Source organism: Nannobrachium achirus, assembly GCF_963921795.1.
Source record: "Nannobrachium achirus genome assembly, chromosome: 3".
Lineage (NCBI taxonomy): Eukaryota > Metazoa > Chordata > Actinopteri > Myctophiformes > Myctophidae > Nannobrachium > Nannobrachium achirus.
The window spans coordinates 61,815,736-61,839,335 of record NC_137812.1 but is presented as its reverse complement, the minus strand read 5'-3'; the positions used below and the strand labels follow the sequence as shown (position 1 = coordinate 61,839,335).

The window sequence follows — 23,600 nt, the reverse complement described above, 5'->3', positions numbered from 1 at the left end:
ACTGTCGTTGCTCTAGGAAGCCAAGCCAGGCGGTTACATTTGTAAACATTGGCGGCAGACGCACTGTGTCGGTAATGTAATAGTTATAATCTCTTAAATTAGACCATATTATGCTAGGATGTTGACCAGGCAGATCTAAATCATTCTTGAATGTGTTGTTTTCCCGGTGCAAGTAGTTTTATGAGCGCTCACTTTAGCTTTGTTGTGGCTTGTTGTGTTAGCTAGCTGGCTAGGCTAGCCAATATAAAACTGTTGTATTTAGTTATTAGCTAGCTGGCTAGCTAATAACAACTAAACACAAGAGTTTTATATTGGATATTATATCAGTTGAAATCATTTCAGTAAAACAGTGGTTTTGAACCAGTGGTCCTTGAGGGGGTTCCAGGTGGTCCCCAGCTAAATGATGGAGAGTTGCTAATTGGTAACCAAATGGACACTTATATATCTTTTAACTCTTGAAAGTGTAAATGGACCTTAAATTATTGTTAGAGAATGTAGAAGAGTTGTTACTTTGACTGAATGTTTGCCTGTCATCTCTCCCATGCCTATGGTAGACTATCACATCAGTACAATATGGAATTGTGGACAAAATCTTAAAGTTTTGGGTCTGAGAGGTTAAATCTCATCAAATGGTGGTCCGTGGCTCAAATACCAAATTAATAATGGACCTTGATATGAAAAAGGTTGAAAACCACTGTAGTAAAGCATAAAAACTGTTTTATCTTGTGAAAACATGGGTGAAAACAGGTCGCCCTGCCACAATGGAGGATTATGAAGATTTTGTACAGCACCATCTCTCACAACTGAGACAATGTGAGGAGAACAGACCATCAAGAAGACCTGTGAGAGGTTCCTGTCGTCCGTCCTCTTCTCTTATCAGCTTCTATGGTCAACACATCCTTCCACCTTTGGTATGAAAGCTAATTCATAATTAGTGTTTGGTTTCTAGTTCATAATAACTGTATGTTTACGACCAATAATGGTATGAGCACTCTCATACCATTAGCTTTATTCCTGTGTGTGTGTCCATTTTCCAACATCAGTCTTGAACACCATCAGTCACAGTTGGTTCTAAGTTCAATAGAACTAGTAAGACGCCTCAGGGCGAGGTCGTGCCATGTCTTGGCCGTCTGTCCAGTGATGTATATCGGACCGGTTACCCATATATGGAGATCCATGCACTGTAAATGGAGATATGCTGTGATACTCCAAACATGCTTACTCAGTTATTCGTTATGTGAAAATCCTATGACTTCTATCACATCTGACATCATACATACAATCCCTTTCATGCCCATACATGGAGATCCCTGTCTGAACCAGCCACACGTATATGGGCTGTCTTCCTCCATATATGGGCATTCCCATATGAAGTCCTGTTAGATATGGGCTTAATATTAATGACATCAGGGATCTCCATATATGGGTTGGGCATAACATACAATACATTTTATACCCATACATGGAGATCCCTGTCACAGTGATGTGTCAGGGGAACCACAGTATCAGGCGTTATCCCTGCTCTGACCCTGTGATGCCACAGTGATGTGTCTGGGGAACCACAGTGTCAGGCGTGACAGACAGACAGAGATACGTGGACAAGATGTGCCGGTTTCCATAGTTAACTGCGACCTACGGTCGCAAATAGACCCTGTTTGATGTGCATAAATGTACTGAACATAGTTGTAGAAAGTGTGAAGCATGCATCAAACTAATAATCTTAACATCATCTGTTACCTTCATAGCTGTCAGAGCAACAGAGGGAGGAGGTGCACACAATCAGAGAGGCATTACAAAAAAGGACCACTGACCAGAGACAATCAAGAGCTCACGCGAGGGTGACCTATGCAGAAAGCATTCTACACAGTGTTCAGGTAATGTCCGTCATGACTTTTCATCTGCGCTCAAGGCTAACCATCATATATTATGTCTACCGTAGGTAGTCTGGCGATGCCCGTTGGGTACACACGCTCCTCAGTTAAGAAATACCCTTTGTACACATTGGCAAAGTACTTAGTGCTGTTTCCATTATCATAGAGCACCGAAGTCTGACGTAATTTACACATGATCCTACCTGGCTGTTTTTCTTTTTTTTTTTTTTTTTTTTTTCCTTTCAGAATTCCCATAGACTTTTTTTTATATCATGTCAAATAGAACTGTGTTCCAAAAATAAACAAATGATCCTGCCGGTTTGACGCATGGATATGAAGCATCAACGAACGGCAAGAGAACTCTAATGTTACTGCTGCCAAATTAGTTACATTTTCGCAGAAACAGACTGTATCAAATATGAGTGACTGTGACTGACTATCGGAAACGATACAGAGCTTCTGTATACTTCTATAGTAATTGGAGGCCAGTCTATGATGTCATATTATTGATGACAAAGTTTGAACACGAGCGGTTTTACCAGAGAAAAGCTGAACATTTCCCATACAAAAACAAAGACATATGATAATGATTTTTCAGCATTATTATAGTTTCATGAAGTTACACAATCTCTTTCACGTTAACATACGGATCAATCTCACAAAATTAGAATATTTTGTAAAAAAAAAGCATTGCAGATGCCATAGCACCCCAAATCATAACTGACTTCAGAAACTTCCCACTGGACTTCAAGCAACTCTGACTTTTATCTAATATAAATCCTTGTTTCGAGTGGTCTCGTGTAATATTGTAATATTTTGAAATATGAACCTTTGATATTCATGAGCTGTATGCCATAGAAATTCAAGATAAAAAAAAAAAAAAAAGGTTTGGAACAATCCACTGAAAGCAATGTATCTAGAATATATGAAAGTTTCAAGAAATATATGAATGTTTAAAGAATATTTACTTTTACAAAATATTCTAATTTTCTGAGATTGATCTGTATTGTTATTAGGCCTCTCATAATTATTACATAATCGTCTAATCGCAATTATTTGACATAATCACAATTATTTGACATGATCACAATTATTTGACATAATCACAATTATTTTGTCATAATCGTGTCCATGTTGAAACATTTTTCATATATTCAAATACATTTTCCAAAGTATTGGAAATAGCAGATCTACAAGCTCACAACGCGTCGCATCGCGTTTCCACTATAGATGTTATTTTTTTAGGTATAAAGTTGTGTGTATAAACGTGTCAGTAATTTCTTTGTATATTTAGGTTATGTGTCATATCTACCATGTGCAACTTCAAAGCCTTACAAGCCATACAGAAATGTAATTGTCAATGACAAAAACACAATTAAATCGTTTATCGCAATTATTTGAGTGACAATTAATCGTCACGTAAAATGTCATAATCGTGACAGCCCTAATTGTTATCATTTCCTTCTAGGCGCTGCCACTGCGGAATGCACCTACACCGGAGCAGTTCTTTCATAAAGAAGAGGGCCTCATCACATCACAATCTTCACATTCCCACATCAACACCAATGTGTCAGTGCCTCAGAGTGACGACGTCACAGAGGCCAATGACAGTTTGACGTCCTTGCCAACATCTGGCCTGACATGTGACGCCATGGACGGTGTCCACGTTATTCCTGTGGCATCATCCTTATGTAGTGCCTTTCCCACACATCACCTCACACCACATCAACATTACCAGGAAGAGTGTTCCGTTGATCACGATGAAAATAAACTGGCGTCACAATCAGCCGCAGAACCCATTATTGATATAAGCCATCAATCAATGTCTTCAGGGTATGTGACGTATGTGAATGTAGGAGGTACTGCCAACCATTCTGGTGGAATCGAGAGAAGGGGAGAGAGCCCCGGGATCAGTAGTGAGGAGGCAGCCAATGGATTCTTTCTTCACAACACTTCAAACACAGTCACCAAAATGCCAGATATAATCAGCCACCCACCCATAGACGGAGAAGAATTAGAGAGGTGTGCAGAGCTATCCTCCGTCTATGATCATTATTTGCCAACGGACGTTTGCAGCATGTCACCTTTTCACGATTCTATCACACATGCTCACTCAGCAGAATGTGCATCCTCACACGGCGATGAAGTACGAAGTCCTCCAACAAGAGAGTCCAACAGCACTCCAATAGGAAGTTCAGAGTCAAAGGACGTTGCTCATTTCCCCCCGAAAGACAAAAACAAGGATGGAGATGAATGCCCAGTCACTTCAGTAAAAACAACAAGCTGTCCTTTAGACAGTCCGGAATCTTCAGAGACATCAGCCACTCACTGCTCTCCAACTGCAAATCAACCTCAGGTTCAACAAATGGAAATGAAACCTCAGGATGACCAGGTCAATAAAGCAAACACAAACCCTCCGGGGGAACCCTGCCATCCGAGCCTCCAGGTCCTCCTGAAGAGATCTCAGGAGTATCGGCGGAGCCAGCGGATGCTAAAAAACCAGGCCAAGAATGCCAAAATTCAGGAGAGATCTCAACAACACTTGAGAAAAGTCGAGGAGAGAGAGAGCCTCTCGGATAAGGAGAACGACGAGTTCCCCCACCAAGGAGCAACGGCCACAGAGGGAAGGAAAATAAGAGAGAAGGGTTGGAATAAAGTAAACCAAGTCTGTGTTTCCCCATCATTAAAAACCTCACCAGAAGGCAAAGCAGAGGTCATCAATGCAACAGAGTCTCAGGAATTACGAGCAACGTTTAAATTAGACGACGTGCACTTGATTGGAGTTGAAGACACAGAGGTATTGAGCGGAGCCCAGGAAGATGAGGCCTCTGGAAACGCCCAGCTCCACTGCACACCAGAGGTCAGAACAGAACAACATGTCAATGCCGCCAATAACTCTCCATGCCAGCAGGCATTTTATTTGACCGGGGAGCAGAGCAGCATCTGCAGCACATCTACTGGTAATGGTGCGGGAAGGTTTCAGACTGTCCCCATCCTTCAGTTCTGTATGAGTCCAGTTCGCTGCAAGAGTAAAGCTCAAGCTGAAGGAGTGATTGATGAAACCACCGTTCCAAAGACCAAACCCACGGGCACCACAAGCCAGAACGTGAACGATGATACTGAGCCGAAAGTAATTTTGGGACAGGAAAACACTGACGCACCACCAATTTCTCCCGCTGTGCGTTTAGCAGAGGACGGCGACGTAGAACGGATGTTGTCATCCAGGAGGAGCTCAGAGATAGATCAGCTGGAGTTGAATCTCTCCAGCCTCAAACTGCTCATCACAGATCTGGAGGCTACGCTTACAGAGAACATGGAGAATGGCTGCCAGATTAAAAATGTCAACCTTCTGGGTCACTTCCCTGGTAAAGACATCGATGACACTGAGAACATTACCAAAGGCCAACTTGTTTGGGTTGGACGAGGTGATTATGACAGAAACTGTCAGGAGGAGAGGGATGGGGAGTGGCAAAGAAGACCATTAAAAGATATGGAGCCTGAATCAAGACCCAGTGTGGGAGGGGTGAAGCTAATGAAGATCTCAGCTACACAGAAACTGGAAGTCAAGGGGACAGCAGGTAGAGGAGAAGAAACTGCATCTGTCCTGAGCCCCTGTAGGGTCCAGTTGTCTGATAGAGTACCGCTAGCTACCGACCGTAGCGTCGTCAGTTTTAGAAAGCATGAGACCTTCAAAAAACAGCAGCCATGTATCACCTCAGTGGCACAGATGATGCATGTTCCCGATGTGTTCCGAAAGGTGCCTTCTGACTTCAAGGTTTCACATACAGGTAGGGCTGTCACGATATGACATTTTACATGACGATTAATTGAGTACCTGAGACGAATATGGTGACCCGTTTCGAAACGGGTCACCATCCGGAATCAATGGGGGTACATTTATTGTTATCACATTTTTGTCTTAGGAATGTGACAAAAACCCAAAAATATTATTGAACTCAAGTCTCCATGGCGTTACTAATCAATAGAAAAAAATCACACCCGTGTGAACTGAGCGGTGGTTTACCCACCAACCACCCCCCCTCCCCCCTTCCCCACTGTGTGTGTGTGTGTGTGTGTGTGTGTGTGTGTGTGTTTGTGTTTGTGTTTGTGTTGTGTGTGTGTGTGTGTGTGTGTGTGTGTGTGTGTGTGTGTGTGTGTGTGTGTGTGTGTGTGTGTGTCTGGCCTGGCCTGAACAACAGCGCCCCTCCCTTAACATGTGTGGTCATAAAAGGTACTGCAGGCCTGCAGGCTACATACAGACAGACACACACGCACACACGCACGCGCATACACACGGCCACGTATAGGAGACGGTGTAACCACCGCTCAAAAAGTCATTTTGGGGGTGAACTACTCCTTTAAGTCCGTATTTTAAAATTTTGGATAAAGACATTTTTTTGATTTACCAAACTGTAAACCACAAACTAGTTTTTTAATTTCTTAAAGTCTTAATTTACTCCCCCCTCATTTTGTTGAGTTAGATTTTTTTACTTAACATATATATTGGGAATTATAAGACATAATACTTATGGAAAGTGGAAAAACAGTATATCTCCAGCAGTTTGTGGAACAACAGTCTAAGTCCGTACAAGCAATATTCAGCAGACAAAGGGAGCAGATAACATTAAAACCTACAATTAAACAATGAGGGGGGATTGCATTAACAATTTAACAGAATAAAAATGACTAGTTTGTGGTTTATAGTCTGGTAAATTCAAAAATATATATATTAAAAAGAAAATCAATTATGGACTAATACTGTTATTCGTCTCAGGTACTCAATTGTCACTCAAATAATTGCGATTAACGATTTAATTGCGTTTTTGTCGTTGAAAATTACATTTCTGTTCGGCTTTTAGGCTTTGAAGTTGCAAATGGCAGATATGACACATAACCTAAATATACAACAAAATTACTGACATATTTGACAACTTTCTACTTAAAAAACAACATTGATAGTGGAAATAGCGGATCTACAAGCTCACAACGCGTCGCGACGCGTTGTGAGCTTGTAGATCGGCTATTTCCACTATTTCTGAAAATGTTTGTAAATGTATGAACATTTCTCAACATTCACGATTATAACAAAATATTTGCAATTATGTCAAATAATTGCGATTAGACGATTATGTAATAATTGTGACGGCCCCACATGCAGGCTCGGTGCTGTTGGACACCAGCAACCAGCAAATGGAAAGGAGAAGAGAGACGATGGGAGAGGGGGAGGAATCCTCTCACTCCTCGTCCCTCAACCGGTCATACGATGTGGACACACCCTCCGGGCTCTGGTTGCAGCTGGGGTCTGGATCCGACTCGCCATCGAAACGTCACAATCTCCAGGGGAAGAACTTGACCCCAGACAGCGGAGGGGGAGGTCACGGAGGGATATCCAAGGCCAAACGGAGGCTCCTCATGCACGTGACAGAGGGAAGTGAGGACAGACCTAGTAGAGATGGAAGCAGAGGAGCAAGACCTCACTCCAGAATACTCAAAGGTAGGACCATGACAATAAAGCGGATAAAATGCAGAATAATGTCATTTGTAATATTGAAAACTACTGCTGTTGATGAATCACAAGAGGCTGCCGTTTTTCAATCATTGGGAAAGATGTACAAAGTAGGGCATTCACCAACTATTCGAATATTCAAATATCAAAGTCACTATTCGACGTTGTTCACCGAAGTCGAATATTCGCTTATTTATTTTAGTTTTCTCTTTAAAAAATATATACCGGTAGTTTATAAAGCTTGGCTAGATAGGTAGTCATAAGAATGAGTTGTCAATGCCCCTGGTGGATGAATTTGTTAATGCTCTATACCAGGGGTTCTCAAACCTTTTTAGGCTGTGACCCCCAAAATAAACATATTTGAACTGGGGACCCTCACCCTGACAAGCACTTGGAATTGTAGGTATTACATTTAATGTGACTCAGTTCCACAGATAAATATTGTGAAAATAGCAGATCTTGTTGCGAGGCGTTGTGAGCATGTAGATCCTCTATTTTCACAATGTTCGCCTCTTGCTTAATTAATATTTGACAGTCCTGTCGAATATTTGAATACTTTGAGGTTGAATAATTCGAATACTAAAAATCACTATTCGTGAATGCCCTAGTACAAAGGGATTCTCAAACGGCATACTCTCATCTGCTGGTTTGCAGACTACATGATCTATGTATAAATCACAAAATAAATGATTGTCCTCAACCATAGCACATCCAAACTTTTTTTTGCCTTGGTTTACTATTATTACATTTTATTTGCTGACTCTGAGCAACACATTGTCACAACGTGTTGTGAGCTTCTAGTTCGGCTATTTTTGAGCAAAGAGATTTGGTCGAGAGTGAACGTCAAGTATGTTATTTCCAGGTCCGTTTTACCAATTATAGAGGGTTTAAAACCCATTTAGAACAGGTACACATTATTGTGTATCATTATTTTATGCTTTAACTATTGAAAAATAGCAGATATACAGGCTCACAGCACCGAGTACCGCGCTGTGAGCCTGTAGATCTGCTATTTTTTAGTCAGGAACATTCACGTCAAGTCATTTAACCATTTATTGCAAAATGGAATACACAATAAGAAGATTTAACCATTTATTGCATAAATGGAATACAGTTAATCTTGGCGTTTTACAGGCTCCGCGATAGGAGATGCTCCCTGAAATTTTGTGCACGCTTTTCTGAGCATGCTAAGCAAAATCAGGGAACGCAGCAATACCCCCCATAGGGATACAATAGCAGAATAATAGCAATACATTGACGTGTAACTTAGTCAAAATCACAGTATTTGAGGTTAACCTTGACATGTAACATAGTAAAAAGAAAAAAATCACAGTATTGAGCTTAACAACATGACATGAACTTAGTCAAAATCACAGTATTTGAGTTTAACCACATTGACATGTAACTTAATCAGACAATCACAAGTATTTGAGCTTAGCCAGACTGATCGTGCAAAGGTGGAGGCTGGGGTGGAGGAGGCAGCAAGCAGCAAATGATTCCGAAGCTCGGAACCAAGCATTGGTAGAGAAAGCAAGCTCTATTTAAAGGAGCCTTCCCTACTGATTGAGAGCTTTGATTGGAGTCATGTGACATAATGACCAGCAGATATGTTAATGAGGTATAAGAACAGAGCTGACTGACATCTGACTACAGCTGAGCAGCGACTTGACTCCCATGTCCTGCATAAACTAACGCCCGATTCTGTAAGTGTCTTTTGAATCCTAAGGTTTTTTGAATATCAAGAGTTTCTATGTCAGCAATCTGGCTAGCCATCGTCAAAGAAAAGGTCCTTTTCACTTAAATGGAGCTCAGTTAGTCTGTTCTTGAGAGACTACTATGTCAGTGGTTCTCAAACCTTTTCATGTGAAGGACCCCCAAAATTATATTTATTTGGCCACGGACCCGCATCTCAAAATATCTAGTTCCAGGGCCCACCCAGAAGCAAAATGTGAGTTACAAACGTTCGCTTTGAAAATACATATATTGAAAGATTTGCACACATTTTCATGACCTTTTCAAAAAATAGCAGATCTACAAGCTCGCAGCACGCTGTGAGCTTGTATATCTGCTATTTTTCACTGGTTAAAACATTCAATAATTCTAGGCCTAAATGGGTTAAATGTTACCGGATATGCAGCAAATAAAAGGTGGATTGATCCCAGTGCATGACGGAGGACAATTTCAAGATAAATTTAAATCGCCACGATATGATGATCGTGAGTGTTTTTTATCGTGATAAAGGATAATAGCGATTATGGTCCCGTCCCTAGGCCACAGCGGTCAAGAGGACGAGCAGCAGCAGCTCCAAGCGGACCACCCAACCCTGCAGGAGGACCAGAGGACACAGCAAGAGCTGCTACAGGTGAGATGTACTGATAATAATAATAATAAAACTTTATTTGTATAGCACCTTTCATGACATGAAATGCAGCTCAAAGCGCTTTACAGAGCAGAAAATGAAGCACAAGTGCTTAACATAGAAACAGTAAAATAAAATAAAAAATACAGAATAAAAAGAAATAATTAAAATTATTACAATTAAGCAGAGAAATAACAATTTCAGAACAGTGCGGACGTCAATTAGCAGCACAGGGATTTAAAAATTTAGCTAAAAGCAAGAGTAAAGAAATAGGTCTTGAGCTGTGCTTTAAAGCTATCCACAGAGGCTGCCTGTCTTAGGTGTAGTGGGAGTTTATTCCAAGCTGTCGGTCCGTAGAAGCAGAAAGCTGCTTCACCATATTTTTTATATTTCATTGTTGGCGCCTCAAGTAGGTCTGCACTAGAGGACCTGAGTGGGCGGGTTGGAACATATCTATGCAGGCAGTCATAGAGGTACGAAGGTGCCAGACCATTTAGAGCTTTATAAACAAGTAAAAGTATTTTAAAATCAATCCTAAAAACAACCGGGAGCCAGTGTAGCGACGCTAAGACTGGAGTAATATGTTCTCTTATCTTAGTTTTAGTTAAAACTCTGGCTGCCGCATTTTGAACAAGTTGTAGTCTGTCAGTTGTTTTCTTTGGCAGACCAGAGAGAAGTGCGTTGCAGTAATCCAGCCGAGAGAAAACGAAAGCGTGGATCAGCGTTTTTGCATCGTTCAGCGACAGATAAGCTCTAATTCGTGCAATATTTCTAAGGTGAAAGAAGGCAATCTTCGTGACATGATTAATGTGTGTATTAAAATTTAATTCAGCATCAATGATCACCCCCAGGTTCTTTACAGAGGTGTTACTTTCTTTAGCCAGGTTACCAAGTCTACTTATTATTGATTCTCTTTGGGCAGTAGAACCAATTATGAGAACTTCTGTCTTGTCCTCATTTAGCTTGAGAAAGTTCTCACTCATCCAGCATTTTATGCTAGACACGCACGTCAGCAATGGGTCTAGAGCACAGGGGTCATCCGGAGCCACCGAAAGGTACAACTGGGTGTCATCAGCATAGAAATGGAAATTCACACCGTGAGCGGAAATAAGTTCTCCCAGCGGCAGTATATAGAGGGAGAATAATAAAGGTCCAAGAATTGAGCCCTGTGGAATACCAGAGCAGATCTTGTGTTTGTTTGACTCAAAGTCAGCTAGATTAACAAAGTAGCTTCTGCCTGTTAGGTAATAGTAAAACCAGGACAGAGCAGTCCCAGACAGTCCTACCCAGTGTTCGAGACGTTGTATTAGAATTGTATGGTCGATTGTGTCAAAAGCCGCCGTTAGGTCCAGCAGTAGGAGAACGGACACATCTTTGTTGTCAGCAGCCACCCTAAGATCATTAATAACTTTTACAAGTGCAGTTTCTGTGCTGTGTCCTTTCCTGAAGCCGGATTGGAATTTGTGACACATCAGTGTTGTTTTTGACAGCAAATTTTGATTTAGTTTTAGTCATAGTCTTTTGAATAAAATGTAATTTAGTTTTAGTCATAATTTAGTCACCTGAAAAGTTTTAGTTTGTCTAATTTTAGTCGACTAAATATCATACGATTTTAAGCGACTAAATCTACAGTTGATTTAGTCGTCTAAAATGTTTTTTGGCAGGCCTTGATGGCATCGTAATGACTGATTTTACACTTGATTGTGTGCTGAAAATAGCAGATCTACAAGCTCACAACGCGTCGCAGCGCGACACGTTGTGAGCTTGTAGATCGGCTATTTTCACCCAAACATAAAATGACTCTCTTCTCCACTAGTCCCTCCCTAATGTTTTAGTGTGGTTTTTATTTTGTTGACGAAATTGTCAATATATTTAGTCTTAGTTTTAGTCATCACAGCTTAAATTTTATTTCTTTTTTATTTCGTTTTCGTCAGTGAAAAAAATGCAGTCGACAAACATTTTTCGTCATAGTTTTAGTCGACGAAATCAACACTGTGACACATGCAGGCAATTTGATAGGGCTGTCACCATTATGACATGATGATTATTTGCCACTCAAATAATTGCGATTAACGATTTAATTGTGTTTTCGTCGTTGACAATTACATTTCTGTTTGGCTTGTAGGCTTTGAAGTTGCACATGGCAGATATGACACATAACCTAAATATACAAAGAAATGACAAAACATATTTGACAACTTTATACATAAAAAAGAACATTGATAGTGGAAATGGCAGATCTACAAGCTCACAACGCGTCGCATTGCGGCGCATTGTGAGCTTGTAGAAGTGCAGCAATAGCTGCTTACTTGAGATTGGTTCAAAAATCTAAATAATAAAGCTTTGACTGAAAAAAAAACAAAAAAACAATGGTGATAAATTATTACTCAATAAAATAATAAAATATTCTAAATTAAAAATGTGTGAAAAATAACAAAATTAAGTTGACTATGCTATTTGCATTTGTTTTAATTTTTAATAATGTCTAGTGTAACCTTGACATGCACTTTAATATTTATACTCCACTTGGACTCCATCCAAGGTCACCAATGATGATAGAAACGCTTCTTGACCTTTTAAAAGAGAAGATGTTCCTCTCCATTTAAGAACTTGCCAACTGGTGATATGTTGATCCTAAAAGGTCTTTAACCCATTTAGAACGGGTACACATTATTGTGTATCATTATTTTATGCTTTATCTGCTATTTTTTAATTGAATTAAAAAATAGCAGATATACAAGCTCACAGCGCGGCACCGAGTGCCGCGCTGCAAGCTTTTAGATCTGCTATTTTTGAATAATTGTGAAAATTAGAATTTTTACCCAATCCAATAAGTGTCTTTTGAATCCTTCTAAGGTTTTTGGAAAAACCCTATGTTTGCAAAACCCTATGTGAGCAATCTGACCAGCCATCGAAAAGGTCCTTTTCACTTCAACTGGAGCTCAGTTAGTTTGTTCTTGAGAGACTACTATGTCAGTGGTGCTCAAACCTTTTCATGTGAAGGACCCCCAAACTGATATTTATTTGGCCACGGACCCGCATCTCAAAATATTTAGTTCCAGGGACCCCCCAGAAGCAAAATTTGAGTTACAAACGTTCGCTTAGAAAATACATATATTCAAAGATTTTCACACATTTTCACAACTTTTTCAAAAATAGCAGAGCAAGCTCGCAGCGCGGCACTCGGTGCCGCGCTATGAGCTTGTATATCTGCTATTTTATGAGCTTGTATATCTGCTATTTTTCACTGGTTAAAGCATTCAATAATTCTAGGCCTAAATACACGGTACCAGACCTTTATAAAAAAAAGAAAAAAACACACTGCTGCCACCTGCACACACACACACACACACACACACACACACACACACACACACAAGCACACACGCATAGACAAACACATTCCCCCTACCTGTTATAGTGGGATTTTAGAGAGACCTGTGCCGTGGAAAGACTACAGAAATGTGCTCATTACAACAGACCTTCAAACTCTCCCCAGTAAAGAAGCTCAGGGATTCTACCATAAATGTTTCATTGCATCTCTAAGAGGCGAGCTGGCATCGTGGTCTCGTGTCTGTTCCTGTGTGTGTTTTCCCAAGGACACCCGGTGTTCATTTGGCACCCAATCTTTGTTTCTCTCCCCCCGCGTGAGCACCGCGCGTGTGTTGGCGCTCCCGTTGTGTTTGTTCTTGCTTCTTGGGCAGTGTCCTTGCCCTATTAATTACAGTCCCGGGTTTAATTTATGCCTCTCTAACAACAATATAATTAACATAAGCTGTTTAATAATAGGACCTTTGTCGTTTTTCTTTGCTTGCCTGGCCCGCTCCATCTTTGGGCAATGTGGCGAGGGTAAAAGGAGGGACTGTTTGGAAGGGTAGAGGGGATGAGGGGAGCGAGGGAACTGACACAGAAAGCAAACGGTAATTTGTTTAATTCATGAGCGTCTGTGGTTGAGTGCCAACTCGTCCCTCCAAGCTCCACCACTAATGGTCCCCCCCCGTCTTTGTCTCCGTGGCGTTCACTCGCTTTCTGTCTTTCTCCATTCTCCCCTTCCTCTCATCCCTTCCTCCCTCCCTCTCTTGTCTCATCCCCTTGCGTCCGTGCCCCATCTCTCCTCCTTCTGTCTCTCTCTCTCCACCCTCAATTAATTTCTTCCCTCTGCCTCATTTGCCATCCTTTCCAATTCAATATTTCCCAATGTCTCCCACCCCTATGTGTGTGTGTGCGCGCACACACATGCACTCTCTCTTCCTCCATTTCTCCACCCATGCGTCCCTAGCCTTCTCTTTTTTTCTCACTAGATCTTACCATCATGCTCTCCCTCTCTCTCTCCCATGATCCCTCATCTCTCTTTCTTGTGTCTCTCCACGATTCTCTGATCACCCCGCAAGTAACCCTCCTCTTCCTCTTCCTCTCTCTCAGGCGTTGGCCGCGCGTTACCATCTCCTCCAGAGCGTGTCCTTCCCCTGCCCTCTCTCCAGCTCCCGTCTGGGGGACGTCTCCATCTCGCCCTCACTCCTCTCCAGCACCTTCTCCTCTCAGGTACAGTTTGCCATGTTCACTTAACTAGTTTCACTTGAGTAAAACGTTTTACCGTCCCATCTCAATGAACATATCGTCGTTGTCGGGTGAAAACCTTGTATGATTGTCCAAAACTGTTTTTCATTTAAAAAATGATTTAAACTAGTGAAAGCAGTGCGAGGCGTTGTGTGCTTGTAGATCGGCTGTTTTCACTACTTTTGTGCCACGATGATGCAGGGCTTTACTTTGCGAAAGAACATACACATTTGAAACTTGGAGATACGAGGTTTCCACCCGACAACGACGATATACTGTATATGCCCTGAGTAATATTTGTATTACTCCGTCTTTACCGTCTGTATATATCCACAAATGTAGAAGAATCACATCTCACGCAGCTGCATGGACACACCACGCGATACAATCAATGGTTTTAGCAAAGTTAACCGAAGGTATCCATTTTCTCCTGAACTCGGCACCACATTAAGATTTGCGAGGCTTTGTTTATGAACTACACGGTAGTGGCTAAAAAATAGAGTGGCCCCATGGGAAACAGCGGTTCGATCCCCATCTCCCCCTGGGTGAGTGTCGAAGTATCCTTGAGCAAGATACTGAATCCCTGACTGCTCTTGATGAGCAGGTTGATGCCTTCCTCCACCGTCGGTGTGAATGGGTGAATGTAATGCACATTTTAAAGCACTTTAAATAAAAGCAGTATGCATGCACCATTTACTTAGTATCTTGCTATCGATACTAGCTAAAGATTGTACTGGAAGGCCATGCTGTTATTAAACTCTGCTAGGTAATAAAGTGGTGCACTAGAGTCTAGACCAGGGTTCCCCAATTAGTTTTCCCCACAGGCCGAATTATGTCTAGGGTACCAAGCTGAGGGCCACAACATTGCAGGAGGCGACGGCGGCGTTCCCGCTACTCCAGCGACAGTTCAGATATCGTCGTTGTCGGGTGAAAATCTTGTATGTCCAAAACCGTTCGTTTTGCATTTATCATTTTAAAAAATATTTAAACTATCAGCTTGTAGTTTGTGTGCTTGTAGAACAGCAGATCTACAAGCACACAATGCCTCGCGGTGCGAGGCGTTGTGTGCTTGTAGATCGGCTGTTTTCACTACTTTTGTGCGAGGGCCTTGTATGATTTGGGAAAGAGCGTACAAATTTGGAGATACAAGATTTCCACCCGACAACGACGATATACTAGTGTTGTTGCTGCTCTTATACCGCCATTATTACTGGGGTTGGTGTGGGCCAGACAGTAGCCCCCCGCGGGCCGCAAATGGCCCGTGGGCCGCCTATTGGGGAACCCTGGTCTAGACCAAAAGCTACTCAGTGTGGAGTTTTCTCAGAGTTTCATGCAGGAGCTAGCAAACTCTCTTGTCATTTAATGAGTTTCCCAAGTATTGTGAGCCAAAACCATTGCTTTGTATGTTCCTGATGTGGGTGTGTCAGCGATATTCCACTGAAAATGTGTAATAGGCAGCAATATCCAACCGGCAAACTGGAGAACCTTGTTGACTGGCTGGGACACACAGACTGTTTATATTAGGTGTGTAATGTGTGCCAATTCCGCTGCTGTCCGTCAGACTTACAAACCCTTGAATTGTGCTGCCGTTAATTTGGTTGTTGATGTCAATCATCAACTTGCTCTCTCAAATTAGAGGCCTCTGACTTGTTCTAAAGAATATATGTAAAATGTCTAGGCCTAACACTTTGTCATCAGTTAAATTGTGTTATTCCAACCACTGTCATGTAACAGTTTTTTCAGATCAACAGGTGAATGGCCGCAGTCGTATTAACTCCTTTTACAACGATGAGCTATACGTCTACTGACGACCAGGCACTAGTAAAAAGAACTTGAAAATCCAGGCTGGAAATTAATTGGTCGTCATTGATGGAATTGGTATTCTCCTCTCTTTCCCCCGTTCCTTATTACACACAGCTCTCATCCAAGCGGCCACCCCCAAGTCCCCAGTCTCCCACTTCTGTACCGGACCGCTACCGCCCCCTGGTGTTGGCAGCAGTCAAAGGCTTCCTCACTCGTCGGCTTCTGAAAACTGAGAGAGTGGCACAGCTGCTGCGCACCGTCAAGGTGAGATGAGACAGCAGTGTCATGTCTGCCAATGGCAGCATTCCCTCTTTTCAGGCCTTAACCCATTTAGGCCTAGAATTATTGAATGCTTTAACCAGTGAAAAATAGCAGATATAGGTGCCGCGCTGTGAGCTTGTAGATCTGCTATTTTTGAAAAAAGTCGTGAAAATGTGTGCAAATCTTTGAATATATGTATTTTCAAAGGGAATGTTTGTAACTCAAATTTTGCTTCTGGGTGGTCCCTGGAACTAAATATTTTGAGATGGGGGTCCGTGGCCAAATAAATATCATTTTGGGGGTCCTTCACATGATAAAGTTTGAGAACCACTGACATAGTAGTCTCTCAAGAACAGACTAACTGAGCTCCAGTTAAGTGAAAAGAACCTTTTCTTTCACGATGGCCGGCCAGATTGCTGACATAGAAACATATATATATATATATATATTTAAACCTTAGAAGGATTCAAAATACACTTATAGAATCGGGTCAAAATTCGAATTTTCACGATTTTTCAAAAATAGCAGATCTACAAAACAAAAAAAATAAATAGCTCTGAGTGCCGCGCTGCGAGCTATTTTTCACTGGTTAAAGCATTCAATAATTCTAGATTTCTAAATGTAATAATAGAGCTAAGATGTGTGTAATAGAACGTGTGTGTGTGTGTGTGTGTGTGTGTGTGTGTGTGTGTGTGTGTGTGTGTGTGTGTGTGTGTGTGTGTGTGTGTGTGTGTGTGTGTGTGTGTGTGTGTGTGTGTGTGTGTGTGTGTGTGTGTGTGTGTGTGTGTGTGTGTGTGTGTGTCAGGACACTGGGCAGTTCCTGTTGACCTTCCAGCCAGAGACGCCTGGCAGTGGAGTACCGAGCAGCAGACAAGACATCTTGCTTCTTGAGAGAGTCACGCTGCAGGTATTGACGCACAAACTTTCACAATCCAATACATGCATACATTTCTACCCACCTGCTGACCTCGCTCACCTGCACTGTTTTTACACCGCCAGTAAGCAATATATACCCGCCATTAGCCATTATCACAGTCGATGCTCTGATTGTGAGTAGGGCTGTCACGATTATGACATTTTACATGACGATTAATTGTCACTCAAATAATTGCGACCTGAGGCCGATTCTGAAAACGCCTTCTAAAACCTAACCTAAGGTTTCTGAAAACCTTCAATTTCTTATTCCAAAAATGTAAAATAAATTATGTTGGTATATGTATAGCAAATACTGATGTGACACAGATGTATCAGCCGGCCTTAAGGGTAATACAACGTATAGGTAGCAGCAGGTCTAAATGGGCTAACGATTTAATTGTGTTTTTGTTGTTGACAATAACATTTCTGTTTGGCTTTTAGGCTTTAAAGTTACACATGTTAGATATGACACATACCCTAAATATACAAAGAATTTATTGACATATTTGACAACTTTATACTTAAAAAAGAACGTTGATAATGGAAATAGCCGACGTGTTGTGAGCTTGTAGATCTGCTATTTCCACTTTACTTTTTACTTAAAAAAAATATATATATGAACATTTTTCAACATGGAAACGATTATGACGGTTTTGAAAAACAATCGCGATTGATTGCGATTAGTCGATTATGTAATAATTGTGACGGCCCTACCATTAGCCATTATCACAGTTGATGCTCTGAATGTGAGCATTCATTTAAAGCGCCCTCCCCCCTTTCCTCTGCTATCCTGTCCCGCTTCAGCTGCGCTCTGCGCGCTACGAGCTCTATGACATCTTCTTCAGCCTGTCTGCCAGGGAGAGGATGCAGCTCATCAGCTGGGACAGGGAGCTGGTCAGAGAGAGGGAGCGCCGACGACAGGTATGTATCAGTGTTGATTTCGTTGACTAAAACTAAACTAAAAATGTTTGTCGACTGCGTTTTTTTACTGACGAAAACTAAATAAAAACGAAATAAAACTAAGCTGTGATGACTTAAACTAAGACTAAATATATTGACAATTTCGTCAACAAAATTAAAACTAGACTAAAACGTTAGGGAGGGACTTAGGGAGGGACTAGTGGAGAAGAGTAATTTTATGTTTGGTTGCTCTCAGGTGTTGCGTGCTGAAAATAGCCGATCTACAAGCTTGTAGATCTGCTATTTTCAGCACACAACCAAGTGTAAAATCAGTCATTACGATGCCATCAAGGCCCGCCAAAATACATTTTAGTCAACTAAATCAACTGTAGATTTAGTCGCCTAAAATCGTATATTTAGTCGACTAAAATTAGACTAAAACTAAAACTTTTCAGGTGACTAAATTATGACTAAAGCTAAATTACATTTTATTCAAAAGACTATGACTAAAACAAAAACAAAATTTGCTGTCAAAAACAACACTGGTATGTATCTCTGTTACTTTTCACCTAGACATAGAAAGTTAGACCCCTCCTCCGGCTCTGGGGTCTCTGTAAAAAAGGATAGGCAATTTTTTTAACGCAATCACACTTCCTTGTGCTTCACAGAAATGGAAGTTCCGTTGGCCAATCAGAGGCAGGCGGGGGCGGCTCTTTTCATAACCCAGGGTGCGTTCAGGGTCGTTCGTTTATTCGAACGCACCCTAGGTTCTGACTAGTACCGGAAAAGACCTGCTGTGATTGGCCAGTAGTCACTTGAGCGGCAGCGTGCCTTCTGCACTTCTGCCTATTCTTTTTTACAGGTCACTCCAATGAACTGCAGTGGCCAATGAGATGTCTAGCTTTATATATCTATGACCTTTCATGCCAAGCGCTGTATGGGGCTTAGAGGATGACATTTGACAGGAATTCCCGTGGGTCCCGTGGGATTCCCGCAGGACAGGAGTCAAATTTGTATTGGACAGAACAGGAATGAAAATCACCGGGAGTGGGCAGGAGCGGGAATCATACCAGACCAGTTCATCAAACCGCAGAAATAAACAGTGCTACTTTATTAGCAGTTTGGGAGGAAAAAACCAGGTGATTCACCCGTGGAAAAAAGTTTCTATCACACAAAGATTTGGAGGACCCCCTGTAGTAACTCTGAGGACCCCCTAGGGGTCCCGGACCCCCTGTTGAAGACCCCTGCTCTATTGATGTATGATCATGTCACTGCATTCATTTGTTTGTGAGTGCGCGGGTGTGTATTTGTTGTTGTTTGTGTGGTAAACCACTGGACTGGGCACATGTTAAGTGGCCAATAACACATTATGCAATTGTTTATATGTTTGTTTGTGCATGTCCGTGTTTTTAGAGTGGAGACACAGTCATTGCCAAGGGAAAGAGTTCTTTGTCTCCTGCTACGCAAAAAGCCCTGGAGAGGAAGAGGGGAGTGATGTGAGTGTTCATTTGCCCTTCTTTTAGCTCTAGACTAGAGTGCTTATGTGTGTGCGTGTGCATGTTAGTATGTGTATATTAGGCAGGAAGTGATGAAAGCTGTCACATAATAGTACAGCGGCTAACAGCAGTATTTAGGGAGAATCGTTCACTTGGTGATACAAGCGTGAAAATTGGTACACATCATCTTCGATTTAAGAAACCGGGCCACTTGAAAATTAAAGATGGCGGCCCCCGAAATCCAAGATGTCCATCCAAAAACTTGGTTTTTCCTTTATAACTCCAAATACATTGATTTTAAGACCCATAGATGTATTAAAGTTGAATATAAATTGCGGATATTTTGGTACCAAGTATGTGTATCTATTACAGTTCTTGAGATACAGCATATAGGTACTTTTACAGACTCAGGTGCACCTGATGGTTAATGATGCAGTTGTTAAGTAGAGCTACGTACAGTACACCTCTCATTCATTTGATTTCCTACGATGACGTTTTGGGTATGCTAATTAGTCAGACAGAGCCACTGGTAAAAAAAAAAGAAAGAAAAGAAAATCGGCGATTTCAATGGCCGCTTTCAATATGTTTTGGCCATTATCTTGGGAACGCAAGGTCCAATCTAATCAGTTGAAAGCGTGCTCAATTCATGCATTTGCATTATATGTTGAAAATTGCCCCGAAGACCTTGAGTGTGACTACAAAAAACAAAAACCCTGGGAGAATCAATGGGTACCGACAAAATAAGAAAGAATTGTGGTATAGTTGGATACTAACAAACATAAGAGGATATTTGTTGTTTTATCCCGTCATGCAGGAGACCCATTGTCTTCACCAGCAGCTAACATTTGTCCTCCTCCCTCAGGATCCAGAAGAAGGCAACAGGGAGCCACAGGCCGACTGTGAACAGGACCAGACACAAGACTGATCGGCCATCAGAATCCAAGCGAGGACAGTTCAAAGCAAACCCTCAGAGGGTCCCCAAGACCCCTTATTCATGCAGACCCAGATGATTTGAAATATAGTATTTGCACATCGGTTAAGCTCCATAAGTTTATTGCTGGTCAACGTTTCGATCCTAATAGATCTTCATCAGAACAGGATTCGGGATGTTCTCATCAATGAGGGATCCTCAAACAGTATTAAGCTGAATGAATAGCAACGCTCAGCATTGGCATTCCTAAACTCTCGCACACAGCCTGCACAGAACTTGGAACACCAGCCGAAGGCTCACAAGAATCGATGAGTCAGCCTCCATCTTGGCGGACATCAGCTATGACAAAAAGGATGACTCCCTTGATTGAGACTCCTCTGTAGTGCGTACACTGGGGAATTTAAAGGTGATACACCATGCATTTAAAAAGTATTTATGTCATATTGTTTATGTCCCAAAAACGTTTTTCAAAAGGTTTGAGGCTAAATTACCACTCCTGAATAGAGAGCCTCTCATTTTTGAATGGCTCTGAGCATTTACAGCTGCAGTACCACCTTTGGCCTGAACTGCGCCATTTTTTTTTTTTTAAAGTAAATTGTCATGGTGTATCACCTTTAACTCACTTAGCGCCGAGCGACTTTCGGGGCGACTAACTAATGATGGCGTTTAGTGCCGAGCGACTCGGAGCGACTTTTATATAAAAGCATTGTTTAAGCTTTTAATTTGGGTTGATAGACGGAGCGGAACGGTTAGCTTACCTTCGACTAGCATACAGATGAAAACCGTGAAAAAAAAGGATACGATTATGACGTCACCTTTAAGCCATAGCTTCCTGTTTACGTAGGCCTCTGTTAGCCGCTAGGCTCAATGCAAACCATCCGACCCTCACGTAGCTTCACTAGGTCGGATTTTGATTCGGAAACTTTCTGTGTGGCATCTATATACGTTCCGATGCCCATACCAATGGTGGTTTGAGACGATCAAGCACGAATTGAGCAGTATTGAGCTCAAATGGCGGCCCGCGGCCTGTCCATTGAATGTCAATGGAGAGCATGTCATTGTACCATCCTGTTATGTCCTGAACCTCGTTTTTTATTCTGACTTAACATGGGACCATGGAAAGTCTATGGGCTATGGCTCACTCTAGTGGTCATCTTGTGGCATTCGCAGGCACGTGTACCTGGTTATGTAATGTGATTTTGGGGATTCAATATAGCTATTTCCTGGCGTTATAAGCGCAGATTCATATTGAAATCTGGCTCGCTCGGCGCTAAGTGGGGTGCGTTTCTACTACAGCAACGTGAGGCGGGACTACAGCTGCTATGACGCAATCGCCGTTGCGGTCCAAATTGTTAAGCAAAGAGCGGTCGGCGACAGGGTCCCACCCCTTTTACTGAACGCTTTGGTTCGCATGGCGACGCGTCTATACAGCAGGCGTCGTAGGCGCAACGTGGAAAGGGACCTTCTGGCGTAGTACAGACGGCTGCTACGGCGGCAGGTTGATCTATTGAGCACTGATCATTTCCGGTTGCCTTTGTCATCTGCCGTCGCTGTACTAAGCTTAAATAGCCTACTGACAGTGTTGGAGAGGAGGATGAAGGAGAAGAGTATTAAAAGGCCACTTGCACTTGATACACTTATTTTGTTTGCTGTTCTACTTTTGCATTAACATTCTTTTGCAAGAATCTATTAAGAACGAAATGTTGACCAGCAATAAACTTGTGAAGCTTAACCAGTGTGCAGACAGACTATATGTCCTCCTTGATGATTCTGCTTGTCTAGCACCAATGCCACGGATGTGTGTGAACTACTTTCTTCATTGAATATATAGTATTGACATAAGGTGATGTCTGTCATAGGACAAAAGAACACTTTATTTTTTTTACCATGCTAAATATGTTTTGTCACCTTCTTTAACAACTTCACTATTGATACAACAAACTACCAAATAATACTCAGTCAAACTCAAGTCAAGGTTGCAGCAGCAGTGACCTTGATTGTCTCATCTGGATGCACTGATGTGAAAATCGTTATTGGAAGGAAAGAATGCTGAGGTAGCTAAACACTTGCACTTTAAGTAGTATTTTAGGTCAACTCAACATTCATCCCTTACCTGTACCTTAAGTGATGCTTAGTTAATGTTGGATTTAAGGCTAAAGGCCTGTCCATACTGAAACCGAACTTTTCGGCGGAAAGGTCCGGTTCGGCTACAAAATGACGTCACTCGCAACTTCTGAAAAGCATTACACAGAATTTGAGTTTGGAAATTTGCACGTTGAAAGTCGTAACTCACCGAACAAAAGTTCGGTTTCGGAGATACTATGGACAGGCCTTTTAACGTCCCTGCATTTTATATCGGACTGCAACCTTCCAATAAGATGATGTCATGCCTCATAGTACCATTCCATAATCAAAGCGAGAGAATGGGGTCTACACACAATACATTCTTGATTGATTGAATTCTCTATTAGCAGTTTGCATAAAAAAGCACAGGAAAGTACAGTTCAATACAAGGTCTGCTAAGAGGATTTAAACTATGGCTCGTTTCCATTGGGGTCCTTCTTACCAAATAGTTGTTGCTTTTTTATTTAGTTTTTTAGAAATGTTATTTTGCATACAATAATTGGGCCTAACAACTATTAGACCTCTATCTGAAATTTGCTGTGTGTGTGTGTGTGTGTGTGTGTGTGTGTTTTCTTATTTGTTTTATATTATTCACTTAAAAGCTGTAATTTGTTACAAGTTAGGCCTCCTTTCTAATTTATGCCAGTAGGGTTTGGGATAACAACGCCGCCAAACTACATTGTAATTTTGTATCTGTTTATAAATTTTTCTATTTATTTGTACGTGTTTTAAATAAATACTTGTGTTTAAAACCTGGGTCGGGTATTTCTATCAGAAAATATATTGGTAGTATAAACTGCCGTGCTGCCTCCCGCCGCCTGCCATGACGACAACAAGTAAACAATAAACTAAGTCATATATTGCGGCCCACAGGTTA

General features: G+C 41.6%; 1 protein-coding gene across 1 annotated transcript; it reads left to right on the top strand.

The window, feature by feature from the left end:
- The first annotated feature begins 753 nt into the window (after positions 1 to 753).
- On the top strand, positions 754 to 23,376 carry cp110 (centriolar coiled-coil protein 110). Its single transcript, XM_080722127.1, has 11 exons — positions 754 to 911; positions 1,746 to 1,874; positions 3,340 to 5,659; positions 7,030 to 7,365; positions 9,648 to 9,739; positions 14,159 to 14,278; positions 16,211 to 16,360; positions 17,163 to 17,264; positions 18,077 to 18,193; positions 19,586 to 19,668; positions 20,531 to 23,376. The coding sequence occupies exons 1-11, from the start codon at positions 762 to 764 to the stop codon at positions 20,676 to 20,678; spliced, it is 3,747 nt and encodes a 1,248-aa protein (XP_080578253.1). The 5' UTR covers positions 754 to 761; the 3' UTR covers positions 20,679 to 23,376.
- The last annotated feature ends 224 nt before the right edge of the window (positions 23,377 to 23,600 follow it).

Coding starts and splice junctions, on each gene's coding strand:
- cp110 (XM_080722127.1), top strand. CDS start 762: ATGGAGGATTATGAAGATTTTGTACAGCACCATCTCTCACAACTGAGA. Junction 14,279..16,210: donor CCAGCACCTTCTCCTCTCAG/GTACAGTTTGCC, acceptor TATTACACACAG/CTCTCATCCAAGCGGCCACC. Junction 16,361..17,162: donor AGCTGCTGCGCACCGTCAAG/GTGAGATGAGAC, acceptor TGTGTGTGTCAG/GACACTGGGCAGTTCCTGTT.